The 14,181-nt window shown below is 49.1% G+C and overlaps 1 protein-coding gene across 2 annotated transcripts in view; it reads right to left on the bottom strand.

The window, feature by feature from the left end:
* Positions 1-2,281: 2,281 nt before the first annotated feature.
* The window catches only part of Apba1 (amyloid beta precursor protein binding family A member 1), a 73,797-nt gene continuing 61,897 nt past the window's right edge, over positions 2,282-14,181 (bottom strand). For both annotated transcript variants that reach the window (XM_036208018.1, XM_036208028.1), the window contains 3 exons: positions 8,082-8,201; positions 6,843-6,983; positions 2,282-6,135 (listed from right to left, as the gene is read on the bottom strand). In XM_036208018.1, coding sequence (XP_036063911.1) covers positions 6,064-6,135; positions 6,843-6,983; positions 8,082-8,201 — 333 coding nt within the window. In that variant the 3' untranslated portion in view covers positions 2,282-6,063. The remainder of the gene's footprint in view (positions 6,136-6,842; positions 6,984-8,081; positions 8,202-14,181) is intronic.

The raw sequence follows: 14,181 nt of genomic DNA, 5'->3' as shown, positions 1-14,181 counted from the left end.
TCTTTCTCTCTCCCTGTCTCTCTCTCTGTCTCTCTCTTTGTCTCTGTCTCTCTGTCTCTCTCCCTGTCTCTCTCTGTCTCTCTCTCTTTTGTTTTTTGTTTTTGTTTTTTCAAGACAGGGTTTCTCTGTGTAGCTTTGTGTAGGCTTGTCCTGGATCTTGCACTGTAGATCAGGCTGGCCTCGAACTCACAGAGATCTGCCTGCCTCTGCCTCCCGAGTGCTGGGACTAAAGGCATACACCACTACTGCTCAGCTTCTTTCTCTTTTTCATTGCATCCAGGCCTCTGCCCCATGGGCACTGACATTCACGGTCAGGCTAGGTCTCTCCCACCTCAGTTAGTCTGGAAACACCCTCATAGATACGCCCTCATGCGTGTCTTTCCAACCTCCTGTGTGATTCTAAATCCAGTTAAGTGCACAATGAAAATTAACCATCATTCCCCACCCCCAACTTTTAGTCTATCATATATCTTGAGAAGTGAATTTCTTGTAAACAGCACACAGTTGACTCAGGTTTTCATCCATCTGTTGGTGCAGTAAGGAGGGACAGGACCAAACCCAAAATGGTACAGCGTGGTGTACCAGTGGCAGGAGATTGCAGCTGGAGTTGATGTAGGTTAGGCTACAAATCTATTTCACTGGAGCCTTAGTTCACTTCCTGGAGCCTGGGTTGCTGTGGATGTCTTTCTGTATGCTGTGAATATGTGTTGCTCTGATTGGTTGATAAGTAAAATGCTGATTGGCCAGTAGCCAGCAGGAAGTATAGGCAGGGCAAGCAGAGAGGAGAATTCTGGGAAGAGGAAGGCTGAGTCAGGAGTCACCAGCCAGACACAGAGGAAGCAATATGTGAAGGCAGAATTGAGAAAAGGTACCAAGCTACGTGGCTAAACATAGATAAGAATTATGGGTTAATTTAAGTATAAGAGCTAGTCAGTAATAAGCTTGAGCTAATGGCCATACAGTTCGTAATTAATATAAGCGTTTGTGTGTTTACTTGGGTCTGAGCAGCTGCAGAACGTGTGGGACAGGAAAAATTCAGCTACACAGGGTGGTCCGGAGACTCCATCCAGGAGCATTAGCAGATCCTAATGACCCTGTCCCCAGGCTAGTGCTTCTGGATTGAGACTCTTTCCTGTCAATCTGTTTTTTCATCATACTAAAACTAGGTCCTGTGTTCTCTCATTTGTCTTTGTTAGCTCTTGTGACAATGGTTTTAGTTGTGAATAGAGCTATTTAAGATGCTTCTGTGGGGAGACAAGTGTGTGTGGGGGTGGGTCTTAGTCTACTACCATCTTTTTAAGCTTTTCAACCTCAAGTATTTGCTACAGAGATATAAAGCATGCTAACAAAGACCCAGTGATGCTGGAGCATAGTATGCTGCCACAGGCTTTTACAACTCCCAGGACCTGTCTCTGGCACTTGAGTGGGCTTTTGAGAACTCAATCCCCAAGCTGGGTTGCCTTGCCCAACCTTGATGCAGGGAAAGAAGCTTGGTCCTGCCTTCACTTGATGCTTTGTTTGATGGCCATGGGAGGCCTGCCCCTTTCTGAATGGAGATGGAGGAGGAGTGGATTGGGGGGGGGGTTGAAAGGAGGTGGGGAGGGAACAGGAGAGGGGAAACTGTGGTAAGTATGTAGAATAAATGAAAAAAAATTCAATAAGAAAAAAGTAAAAAACAAAACAACAGGTCCCAGGGCTTCCAGATCCCTATAGGATTGCAACTGGTTTTTCAGGAAGGACAAGGAAGACAATGTTTTAATGAACTAGAGCACTGTAGAGGCACCAGGCCTTCTCTCCTGGGAGCGGGGGTCCACTCATGCCCCTGGCAGTAGGAAAATCATGTTACCAAACTTTGAAAAGTGGATTTGCAAAGAGCATTAGGTAAAAGGCTTCTGGGACACTGTCACAGAATCTTCAGGTTGGTCCCCTGAGGCACTGCTTTCCACTTTGGTCCCAGCCCTCGGTGAAGATCGACCGCTTCTGTTATTTTTCTTCTTTTTTAATTGTGGAGGGAAGAATTAATTTCTGTTTCTCTTCCCTCAGTGATAATACAAAGTGTGACACCTTTCTCCCATGACACCCAAAGGGCTGCAGCTTCCTTTTAGTGTGCTACAGGGAGGCTGAGAACATTGTGGTGACAGGCCACTGAGCTAGTTTCACAAGATAAATACCTGGGTAGCCACCAGTCCGCATAACCCTTAGAGCCTAGGAAGGAAGACAAAACCTCTCTGCACAGAGGTCCAATCCCCCCTCGACAGCAGGGCACTCACTCAGCCAGGGCTAAGAGGCAAAGTCCTTGTTTATTGTTGCAGCAATTCTTATACAGACGTTAGCGTTCAGTTAAATAAGGAGATAGCACATTAAATACATCACAACCCCAAACCAGACAACCGCGGCCACGGCACAGAGAAGGGGAGGGTGGGCCAAGACTGGTGACCAGACTGTCAGAGGAAATACATTCAGTGGGTGTGCAGTGTTCACATTCCAGGCTCACATGTAGATATATCTTATTTATATATATTTATATTTATATATAGAGATCATTGAGTTTCGTGTATACAAAGAACGATATCATTACAAATACAATACTATACTTCTCCCGATGTTTTTCAGTAAGCGCTAACACACCCCGGTACAGAAGAGAGGTGCTAGGGCATACCCCAGGTGCTAAGTATGTACAAGAGATTTCATTCCCACATGGTCATCACACACTGTCTTGATGGAAGGAAAATAAAATCGGAGCTGTGTGCTCAAGTGAACCCTAACCAGGGAAGGAGGAGCAGACAGAGAGGCAACGCAAACCAACAGGTGAGCCTTGTGACAGTGAGTTGAAACATCAGCGAGAGGTGGCCCTTGGTTGTAAACATTGGTGACAGCTACCCCATTGGGTGGAGAGACCCGAGCAGGGCTCTGTGGATGGGTTTTCGTCAGTGTGCGGTAGGGAGCATAGGTGTGGATGGGGCTGCAGGGGGAGGGGAGGTGGACAGTGGGGGAGGTAGTAGGTTACTCTGGACTCCCTGAAGGCCGATGTTGATGGGCAATGTTCAGACAGCAAACTCGTGTGCAGGGAGGTGGCGGCCTGCTGTGTGCGCTCTACCCCCAGGAGCCTGCTGTGGTGCGGGGGGGATGGTATCGCTCAGACAGTGGGCTCCAGTCATCCATCTGTGGGGCTTCCTTCCTCTCGGTGAACTCAAGGCTCATGGTGGCTCCCTGAAGGGCTCCTGTTGGAGAAGGCAGAGTGGCTGGTGGTGCAACCTCATTGGACTGGGGGTGGTGCCAAATCTGGGAGCCTGTCCCCGAAGCTGAGTCACTGTCATGTCCCAACTGAGTGGGCAGAGTGGCTCTGTGCCTAGCAGTCTGGGGAAGGCTGCTCTGTACACAGTCGGCCCCATAACTGGGGGTGATGAGATATTTACATATGTAACTGTGTATGTGAGGATGCCAGACAAGACCTGACCCAAAGTTAACCACTCAGCCTGACGCCAACAGAGGAAGAGCATGCTCCAGCCAGGGGCCTGGATCGGGCTCCAACTGCTTTCCCTTTGGGTGGGAGGAACCACTTTAACACAGAAGACTGATAATCTTACAATCATGCTAAACCATTAGTTTTTAGAGGAGCTCACAGGAAAGCTCTTGAACCCCTCTTAAAGCTTCCAGGGTTCTTGTGCAACAAGAACGGAAAGTATTTTCTCTTTCCTCTTTCCCTGGGTGAAGACACTTCACTGTGATTATTTGGGGGGTTATACTGGGAGTGATGTGTGTGTGTGGAGCCTGTCCCTAACCAGTCCCAGGCCAGCCTCTGTTGTCCCCCTGCCTTCCTGTACAGGCGCTTGGGCATGGACATACTACGGTGGCCACCCTGGGTCTAACAAGCATAAGCCTCTCAAGTGACTTTCCAAGGTTCCCAATGCCTGAAATGGCAGCAATAATGTCTCCTTCTGTCCGATCCATCACTCTTTGGCAGAGGAGAGATAGCCTGCACTCTTCAGTGTGCAATTTTATTAGATACCCGACAGATTAGTTATTTCAGGAGGGGTGAAGAAAATCCAGGCCATAGTTCCTGGTCTTCATATTCGCTGGGGTTTGACCTTGGGGTTGGTCACGCAGGAGCATTCTGTTGGACACCCTTAGAAACAAGTTCAGATAGCCTGGCTCCTGTGGTCCCAATTCCACACTGTTCTACAGCAGCAGCCCCGCCACTTCTTAGGCAGCTATCTGGACAGCTGGTGGCCGCACATCACTGGAACTTTCGTACTAAAGTAAAACCGAAGACTCCAGCGCAGACCCTGTGAGCACCAGGCTCTCCTGATCCTACCCACCCGACTCACGGGGTCAGAGACCCCAGGGGGATGACTGTTTCCCTCCCTAGCCGGAGCCTCTTGTTCTTCATCTTGTTAGATTCTTCTCTCTTCCTCCCCCAGACCCCACCCTCCTCTCTGAAATCCATCCTCCCTAACACTGCTTCCTGAACTGCCATGTCCACAGACACAATGTAAATATCCCAGATGCAGAGAACAGGAGCTATGTTCATATTACAAAATATATTAGATTTTCTTCCCCTGTCTCTACTGAGGTCATCACTGAAACAAAACAAAAACAAAAGCTAGCCACATCCCACATGAAAACAAACTGCTCTTTGGACCAAGAATAAGTGGAAACTGGCTCAGAATAATATTAAAACACATGTACTAGACTGAGACAGAATTCAAAATATGAGGCACCTGATGGAAACATCAAGCCTTCCACACCAGCTACAAACTCCCAGACCTAGAAGACAGTAGATGTTGTTTCTGGAACACATTTGGGGATTCCTAGGGCCAACACCAAGCGTTTAGTCTGCTGGATTTTATGACTTAATCTAGTCTAGCCTTTGAAATATCACATCCTCATAAGTGGCTGTGATAGAGTCCAGGCTGGCTTAGCTTTGGGGCAGGAAGCAGGACACTAGGTTACCCATATCTCAGCATGTCCCTCAAGAACCTCCAGTGTGCATGTGTGGTTGGGGAGTCTTAGAGGGCATGCTGAGCCAATTGGGATCTGGAGGGCCAGGCCTGAGCCAAGAGGGCCTCTTTCTCAGGATAAGGCTGGCCTTTTTCTGCATGTTTCAACCTTCTGCTAGGGATCTTCCAGAGGGGTGCTGGGGGTTCCCCAGACTGTGTGCTAGATTTTCAGCCTACCTCAATGCAGGTAGAGAGTAAACAAGACACTGTGCAGGGTGTGTGTGTGTGTGTGTGTGTGTGTGTGTGTGTGTGTGTGTGTCTCGTACACATGTAGTAAGTGCCTGTGCAAGAATACAGGAAAATAGTACATGCCTGTGATCATCCTTCAATTGGGTAACCTTGAGTTATTCTCTGATTGGTAACCATGGGCCAATCTTGGAAGCCTGAGAGGCCCTGTGACTTCTCAGGATCTCTACAGTACCACAGCAGCCTTGTCTAGGATGTCACATTTTCTTTTCTCTGCAGTTAGGCCTGGATTAGCACACACATTGAAACTAAAAGGAACTATGGAAGAGATTTAAAGCTGGCTCAGAGATTCTGGGCTGAAATTTGCTGAAATGACGTATGACGCCCGAACTCCACAGCAGGCAGTGAACATCCTTGAAGGTGTGGGCTGTCCCGGCACCACTATCTTCCCATCAAGTGAGGCAGGGAGAGGAGGAGATCAGCAACTGAGTGGTAGGCACAGCTCAGTCAGCTCCTTCACTTCCTCTGTGAGCTCCTTCAGGGAAGTACGTGCCTCTTGGGCAGGGATGATGCCCCCCTTGGGCAATGACAATCCCTTAGCACCCCCAAAGGCCCTCCACAATGATCCCAGGTAGATATTAGCTGTTCTCCACCCTCAATGGGGCACACACAAAGCTTCCCTGGTATGAAGGAAGGAACAGAAAAAAGCAAACTGGAGAGAGACAGAGAGCCAAGAGGCCCTTGCCAACTCTTCTCTTCCTGTGTAAGACCAAATGCTGGGCACGAGAGGGAATGTCTCAGTGGACACACGATGCAGCACGAGAAACACATCCACGGTGAGGAGAGTCCTCCATGCATGCCGCCGTGGAGGTGCGGCTCAGATGTAAACAGGCTGCTCCTGGGCTGTCAGCAGTCTGTACATGGCTGCTGGCATCGTCTTCATGTGGATCTGAGGGCAGAAAGCCATGTGAGCTGGGGCTGGAGTCACAGAAATAGTTACCTCTCACTCACTCTGCAGTTTCTAAGATAGCCCGTCCCTAACCGCCAGGTTTAGTCTAGGAAGAGTGAAGCCCACAGGCGTTCTGCAAAGTTTGGGGGTGACTGTAAATGAGAAAATCTGGGAAAGGCTTAGTTTTCCAGTTAATGGCTCCTGTTTTCACAACCCTTTGCCGGGGAGGGGGGGGGGGGGGGGGGGGGGGGGGGGGGGGGGGGGGGGGGGGGGAGTCAGCTACATGGGAAGGAGGGCTCTGTGCGGCTGGCTGCTGCTCTCTCCTGTCTGGGCAGTGTGGGAGCGCCAGCCCATCTAAAAAGGCTCTGCTACTCAAGCAGGACAGAAGCCCCAGAGATGTAGTTAGGACAGGATGTGAGTCAATGCTGTGGCTTCTGGCTTTATGAGTCTTGAATCTAATTTGTGTCTTCCAATCTCATTTGGTGGAGTTAATGGGGGAAAATGAGAGAATTTGGGGAGCCACAGACAGTAGCAACACAGAATGAGCGCTGAAGAGAAGGCAGGTGAGCTTACTTCACCCACATCTGAGGCAGATGGCCTGCTCAGAGGAGCATCTAGGGAGGGAAAGGAGGCTCTGGAAGGTTCCCAGCAAGGCCAGGGGCACACACAGTACCTCAACCCTGTTCAACCCCAGACATCCTTCCTACCTCCCCAACAGCATTGGAGAGGATGTGGACGATCTTCTCATGTGGTGTGGCTACGACACTCTGGCCATTGATCTCAATGATCCGATGTCCCACGCGGACCCCTCCTCTCTCAGCTATTCCCCCTCTCATGAGGCTGCAGATCTGTCGGAGGCAAACACCAGGTTACACCTAGTGGGCAGTGCCACATGCTCGAACCACGTGGGGGTGGAAGACTGTCTTCCCTGGAGCCCTGGTGCTCTAGCTGACTTGGCGAGGCTTGGGCCATTTAAATCTCTCAGGTTCTTTTTATGAACAGTGGGTTCTGTGGCTTGGTAGGGAGCTCAGTGATGGAATGTTTAACTAGCATGCACACAATCCCGTGTCTGATCCTTAGCAGCATATGCAGCAGCAGCAGCAAAAGTAGGTTCTGTAGGTCCACCAGCCTGCATGTGTACAAACTGCACAGGGGCATGACAGGTGTGAATGAACTTACTAGTATGCTGAACTCTGACCACTTTCCATCCTTGTGGGGCCTATCTGTTGGCGGCCGGGGTTTCAGTCAGCCTTCCATAGTCTCAAGCAGGCTTACCCATGGAACTGTTTGTTGCCAGAGGCATGTATTTGAGGATCACTACTACGTGACCCGAAGAGGCACTGGAAGCCTACTGTGTTCCATGGTGTGGCTGGAGGAACAAGGTACCTGTTGTTCTTCTCGATTTAGTGGTCTTTGCCAAACTCGCTTCTTACAGGGATGGGATCAATGGCACAGCCAGCTACTGCATATGGTTAGGCTGTGACCACCGGGGAATGAACCCCCCCAGTGCTGCAGGTTGGGGTGCCTACACCTTACACACTAAACAAGAGTGCCTGTGAACTCGCTAAAGTTGACTTTACACCTCAGACCATGCATTTTTCTACAAAAAGACAGGACCTTCAGCAAGGGAGCTTAGTGAGTCTGCAGTGAGTGGGTCCTTCCGGTTCTAAGCTGCTCTCAGGTCAAATGTTCCAAGGCTGATTTCCACACTGGAGGTAAGACTAAGGGTCTAGGGCTAGGGCTGTGGTTCCTTGGCTGAATGCCTAGTACATTCCATCCCCAAACAAATGAAATCTCAAGAAGCTAGTCAAATTACAACTAAAAACCCCAAATCTGTTTACTGAATGAAAGGATGAGGGGAATGGACCAGCTGGGAAAAAATTCAATATACCTCCATTTCCATTTGTCAGTATCTTGGAAAAGGGTGTGGCGTGCCGTGTACTTACAATTCCGTTCTGGACACTGAATCCCAGCTGGTAGCGAAGGTCCGGCCTCCTTATTAGCACTGTGGTCACGGGAGGGCACCTCACAATGTTCAGCTTTACTCGGGACTGGTTCTTTAAGCCCTTAAACATGAATAAAGAACAGTGGAGATGGTGACCACTGAGTCAGGCAGAGTAAATAAAAGCAGACATGGCCGGACACCTTCCGAAGGCTGTGCGTGCCTGAGCTGGTGCCAATCCCATGAGGCCTCCCAGGAACCCATTCCGTCTGTGGGAGATGGGTGTCCTGCGGATGGCTGGAAAGTGGACTGTGTCAAGGGGCCTGGCAAAAGCGCAATGATAAGGAAAAGAGTCACAGGTGATTGACAGATGAGGACGCACACTGTTGGTGGAAAGTCACATGGGACATGGGCTTTTTCCTCCACAAGGCCGACTCCAGCAGTGACTCCTAACAAAGGCCATACACCTCAGAGCAGCAGCTCATTCCCAGAGTCAGTTCTCTCTAGTCTCTGAACTCTTCTTCCCCACTCACTGTCTGGAGAGAGCTAGCTCATGGGTATTCCCACTACACCCGGAGCTCCAGTGAGTATTTGCCTCCTCAGGGTGTGATGGATTATGAAGAACACATGAAACATGAAGACCGTACATGGGCTTGTCCTTGGCCGTCTGCCCTTCTGTTAGTCCAGAATGGGTGGAAGAAGAAAATCTGGCCTTTAATTAGGAGCCTGTTTGGAACTTCCTACACACTAGCCAAACCATCCCTCCCTCAGGCAGGCCCACCTACCACCTCATCAGCTACACGCTGAGAAGTGGGAACCAGGAAGAAGCCAGCCCAAAAATAAACATGCCCCCTCCAGTGCTGCTGGCTCTGAGGAAGGCCTGTTCTGACTGGGTTGCCTCCTGCTTGCCAGAGCAGATGCTCTGAGGAGAGCATGCTCAGAGCTCTCCGTGCCTTTCCCTGCATGGGCTCTTCAGCACGGAAAGGCTCCGAGAAGATGTTCCACATCCCAATTCAAGAGGCACTGTGCAGAGAAAAAGGCATTTTTTTTTTTTTCCATCTTGGAGCAAACAGACCACACTGGGGTGGCTGGAGGCCCTGCTGCTACAGCTGAGGCCAGGTTATAGAGCACTCAGGAAATGCCTGCCTGTCTGCACTCCTATCTGCAAGACCAGCCGACTAAGAAATGGCTTAAGGTCAGCTTAGACCTTCCTCCAAGGGAGCAAGGGTAAAAGGGTCTTGAGGTGGATGAGAATGTTCTCCACAGAGAGAGAGGAAGCAGCAATTTGAGGGGGCCAGGAATTTGGAAGAAAAGCTACCTTTTATCCAGGTCCAAGATATCCCTTAGAGATAGCATCCATGTGACCTGATGCTCATAGTCACATTGGCATCACCAGTGTCCCCAGTGAAACAGGCTAGGGAAGGCCTTGGTGAAGCGAACAGTATTTTCAGTGCAGTGGGATGACAGAGTGCTTCTCCTGCATAAGATTCTAGTGATGGCTTTGGACTTTCTGTTGACAGCACGTCCAATCCCCATGTCAACAAGACAGAAGATCTGGCTTTCTCCTCTGAGCAGTGGGACAAGCATAGCCAGGTGAGGAGGACAGTGCTGGTGTTCCTAGACCTGAGTTCAGCCATGTTTCTGCTACCATAAGCAGGCGGCTCTTAGGCATTTTGCTCTCTCTGAATTTCTCCACTTTTTTCTACCTAGTGACACCCACTGGGGTCTCTGCCAAATCCAGTTTTTATATCCATCTTCCTAAATGCCTCAACCTATGACATTGAAACTCGGCCATTGACCTTCAAAAGTCAGACTCAGTCCCAGCATCAAAGCAGGTATTGGGAAGCGAGGCGGGCTGGACCTCGGCTATGTACATATTACAGTTTCCTAAGTGCCTCCTCCTTTTTGCTCACTTAAGAATCACTTCTATACCAAAAAATGGGGTAGGCACTGGACACTAGTAGGAATAAGATTCTCTAGGTCTCTTGGAACTGGGGGCCATGAAAGGATAAGAACACAGAGTGTGTGCCAGAACTAAAATGGGGGAGCGGAGGCAGCTTGAGTCCCACTACATCCACCCCACCACACCCCTTGGAGACCACACAACCTAATACCAGGAATTTGTGGGAAATGAACTGAAAGTGACAGGATCTGCTGTAGGAACTATGGTTCTTCACACAAGCCACTCTCTTAAATGCTTACACCTGTTAACCGCCCAGGCAACCCGGGAGACCTTGTAGAATATACCAAAATGCATGAGAATGAAACAATTCTCCGTTAACTACAGATTCACATTGCTCTGGTGAACTGATTTAAGATGCCTGTTGGGTCCCCCAGCAAAATAATTTTTAAGACTGGATAAAATGTGCTTCAACATAAGGCTTCAGAAATGGCAACTGGAAATAACCAGGGCACGATTTGCTCTGCTATCCCTAATCAGTGTTTCAAGTTGGGTCTCATTAACTTAGATTTCTGACCTGCCATTTTGTTGGAGGTGCCAATTAAATAAACGGTCATTTCGTCCCCATGACAACAGTGAATGATGCAGCAAATTAAGAAATATGGAGGGAAGGGAAGAAGCCAGAGTGGTATCTATGGCAACAAGAGCAAACTCACGATACTCTTGAGAGGGAAAGGGAAGCCAGGCACTAGGTTGGAAAGGAAAAGAGGTCTAGAGGGCAGGACTTGGAGGCAAAGGCATGAGCAGAGAGATACCAGCATGCTTCATCTACCAACAACTATGCTTTAGGAATGAATTACAACTGGAAAGGTAAGAACTAGGCAAAAAAGAATTCAGAGGGTTTCTGTAACTAGAAACATATTCTGCATCCTGTAGTTGGGGGTGGGGGGAGAAAGACCACTGAGCATTGAAGTAGGAAGACACAGAACATGTCACTTTAGACTCCTGTTCCTCAAGGTGCCGGCCACAAGGCTGGCAATGCCACCTTCCCCAGGAGTTTTCTGAAAAGCAGAGTCCCACTTAAGACTGGTTGGAACAGAAGTAAGCCTTTAACAGGACCCCCGTGGCTCGTGTGAGTGTGAGAAGCAATGACTGATTAGGATGCTGGGTAGGGTAATGTGGACCGGGACCTGCTGATATGAACAGCGTTACAGAGAAGCTCTGAAGCCCAGGCGTTCCCCTGCAGTAGCTAAGGGGTTGGGCATGGAGCAGTGTGAGCATTTGTCGAGGTCCAGGCACCAAGTGGGGTGATGTCTGGAGAACTGTGAAAAATGGCACGGGATCCACGGAGTTCAGTCTTCATCTGGTGTTGGGGGTTCCTCAGCTAGGACAAGCCACAGGCAGGCTATCTGGTTTTTCAGCCTGACAAGGCCGAGGACCTTCGGACACTTGGGAGTGCTCAGCAGTTTCTAACTGGACTGTCGTCCTTGCACCTCTCTGCTGAGGGAGGCCAGCGAGGCAGCGGCGTTCTCAGGCCCTCTTCAGCAGCTCTCTTTCATCATCACGTGGGCTTTTCATCTTCCCAGTCCATGGAGATTCCGTTTACAGACCTCAAAGTTCAGCTCTTCAAACAGCCTTCCCCTCAGGAAGCTCCAGGGCCTCTCCGTTCATCTTTGAGTAAGTTTTGTTTCCACCTCAAGGTGGTGATAGGTGGACAGAGCTGAGTCCCCAGGCAGCAGTCAAGGTGGTCGGGCTGACCTCACAGACACCATGGTCCCTCATCTTGTCTGTCATTTAGAGGGCAATGCAGGTGGGTGAGAAGAGAGTTGGGGTCTAATGGATGGCCAGCTGGGGACCCCGAGCCTTTGGGGTTTCAGGAAAAGGCTGGCTATGGGAAGGCCAGGCCCTGACATAAGGTCGGGAGTTATCAGAGATTCCTGCTTCTTAAAGCCAGGCCTATCCCCCCCTTCTCTCTCTCAATGAGAGTCACTTCTAATAGTTAGGCAGGCCTGACGTCTGAGGTTAGGGTGCTGGCAGTCAGATGATACGCTCCTCCTGTGCACTGCGGACTGCCGGCTTCCAGTTGCTTTTACATGGAGGAAGAGAAGCAGAGAGCCCTGTAGGGTCCCTTCTATAAAGGCACTGATCGAATTCATGAGAGCACCACCCTTAAGACCTAACCCCCCCCTACAATAGCCATTGGGATTAAGGTCTCAACATTTATTTTAAAGGGGTACTCCTCTCCCCACCCCATATTCTTCCCAGACTCAGATTAACTCCCTATAAAGTCACCCTCCCCAGCTTCACTCACCAATTTCTCTCCTTCACATCTGAACTCTGAACTCTGAACTCTGCACTCCACACACAGCTCCTGAAGGCTGGCATGACCAACAAGTGGGGGCTGGGTAGGTCTTGGCTGTGGAGGGGCCTGTCCTATGCACTGCAGGCTCTGCCCATAGTACTGTCTTCACAGTGAGAGAATCAAGGCAGTCTCCAGGCTTCTGGGGCATGAGGATGTCCATTTGCATAGACACCCTCCCTGGACAGTGGGGGATGGTCTTGGGGGTGTCTCTTCACTGCCTGAGTGATCTGTCTCCACCAAGAGTCAGCTGTGTGACTGCTGTTCTATGCCTCAGTTTCCTACTTGTGCAATGAATAGACAACAGTACCCGCTGATAGAAGTTATGAGCAACCAGAAGCCATGAGTTCGGTGAGCTAATCTGCAACCATCCTCTGTTCAGTGCTGAGTGCAGATTAGCTCACTGGCTTCTGTAAGTGTGGGGGGCCTAGCTCCTGGGTGAGGAGCTACCCACTGTCTGGGCCACACAGCTCCTTGCATTTCTCACATGCCCACACAAGTAATTTGTTCACAGGAGAGAAGGGAGAGGGCAGTGGTCCTGCCTTTCAGTAGAGGTCACTATGACAACACCAGATCAACCCCCGCAGGTCAGGCTGAGTTCTTCCCCTTGAATCAATGCCAGCCTATTGTCCGTCAATTCAAGCAGATACTTTTAAACACCACTGTCCTTTCTGACACAAACCTAGGTTCTAACTCCTTCAAAGTCAAACGTTCCCTCTCCTAAACTCCTGCAGCCTTTCCCCTCTGTTGCTACACAACCTTCCAGCAATGTCATTCTCTTGGACATGCATGGCTTCTCCATGGCTCAGCACCTAACAAAGGTCCAATTAAACATATCTGAATGAATCTCTGCATTAAGCAAATTTTCTGATCTCATCATTACTGTATAGTCATGTGCTGCACAGTTTTCTTAGTCAACTAGACCACATATATCATAGCAGTCTTGTAAGACAACAGTAGAACTGAAAAATTCCCATTTCCTGGTGTGGTGGTTTGAATAGGTAGGCCCTTCATAGACGCATGTGTTTGAACACTTGGCCCCTAGGGAGTGGCACTATTAGGAGGTGTGGCCTTGTTGGAGTAGGTGTGGTCTTGTTGGAGGAAGTATGTCACTGTGGAGGTGGGCTTTGAGGTCTCATATATACTCAAGCTACACCTAATGTGACAATTCGCTTCCTGTGGTCTGAGGGTCAAAATGCAGAACTCTCAGCTCCTTCTCCAGCACCATATTTGCTAGCATGCTGCCATATCCTGCTATGATGATAATAGACTAAACCTCTGAAACTGTAAGCCTCTCCAATTAAATATTTTCTTTTATAAAAGTTGCCATGGTAATGGTGTCTCTTCATAGCAATAGAAACCCTAACCAAGACAGAAGCTAACACCAGGGACTGGAGTATTACTGTAATAGGCCTGACCATGATTTTGTTTGGAGGAATGTGAACTTTGGGACTTTGGATTAGAAAAGCAGTTAAATGGTTTAAGTGGGGCTTAATGGGCCATACTAGTAGGAAAGTGTAAGACAGTGGTGTTGAGGGTGATTTGAACTATGGGAGGCCTGGCCCAAGAGGTTTCAGAGGAGAAGAATTTTAGTTTGTTTCCTATAAATCATTCTTATGATATTTGGTGAAGTATGTAGCTGCTTTTGCCCTTGTCCAAAGAGTCTGCCTGAGCCCCAATTGAAGAGTTTTGGATTAATTCTGTTGGCTGAGGAAATCTCAAAACAGCCTAGTATTAACTTTTTCGTATGGTTATTAGTGTTCACTCTTACAAAGATTTATAATGAAAAGGAGCAAGCTGAGCAAGGAAAAATACAAAATGTACAATTTTAGAAGAAAAGAGGCA

Source organism: Onychomys torridus, chromosome 1 (genome assembly GCF_903995425.1).
Source record: "Onychomys torridus chromosome 1, mOncTor1.1, whole genome shotgun sequence".
Lineage (NCBI taxonomy): Eukaryota > Metazoa > Chordata > Mammalia > Rodentia > Cricetidae > Onychomys > Onychomys torridus.
The sequence above is the reverse complement of the archived record's forward strand: the minus strand, read 5'-3'. Positions and strand labels throughout refer to the sequence as shown.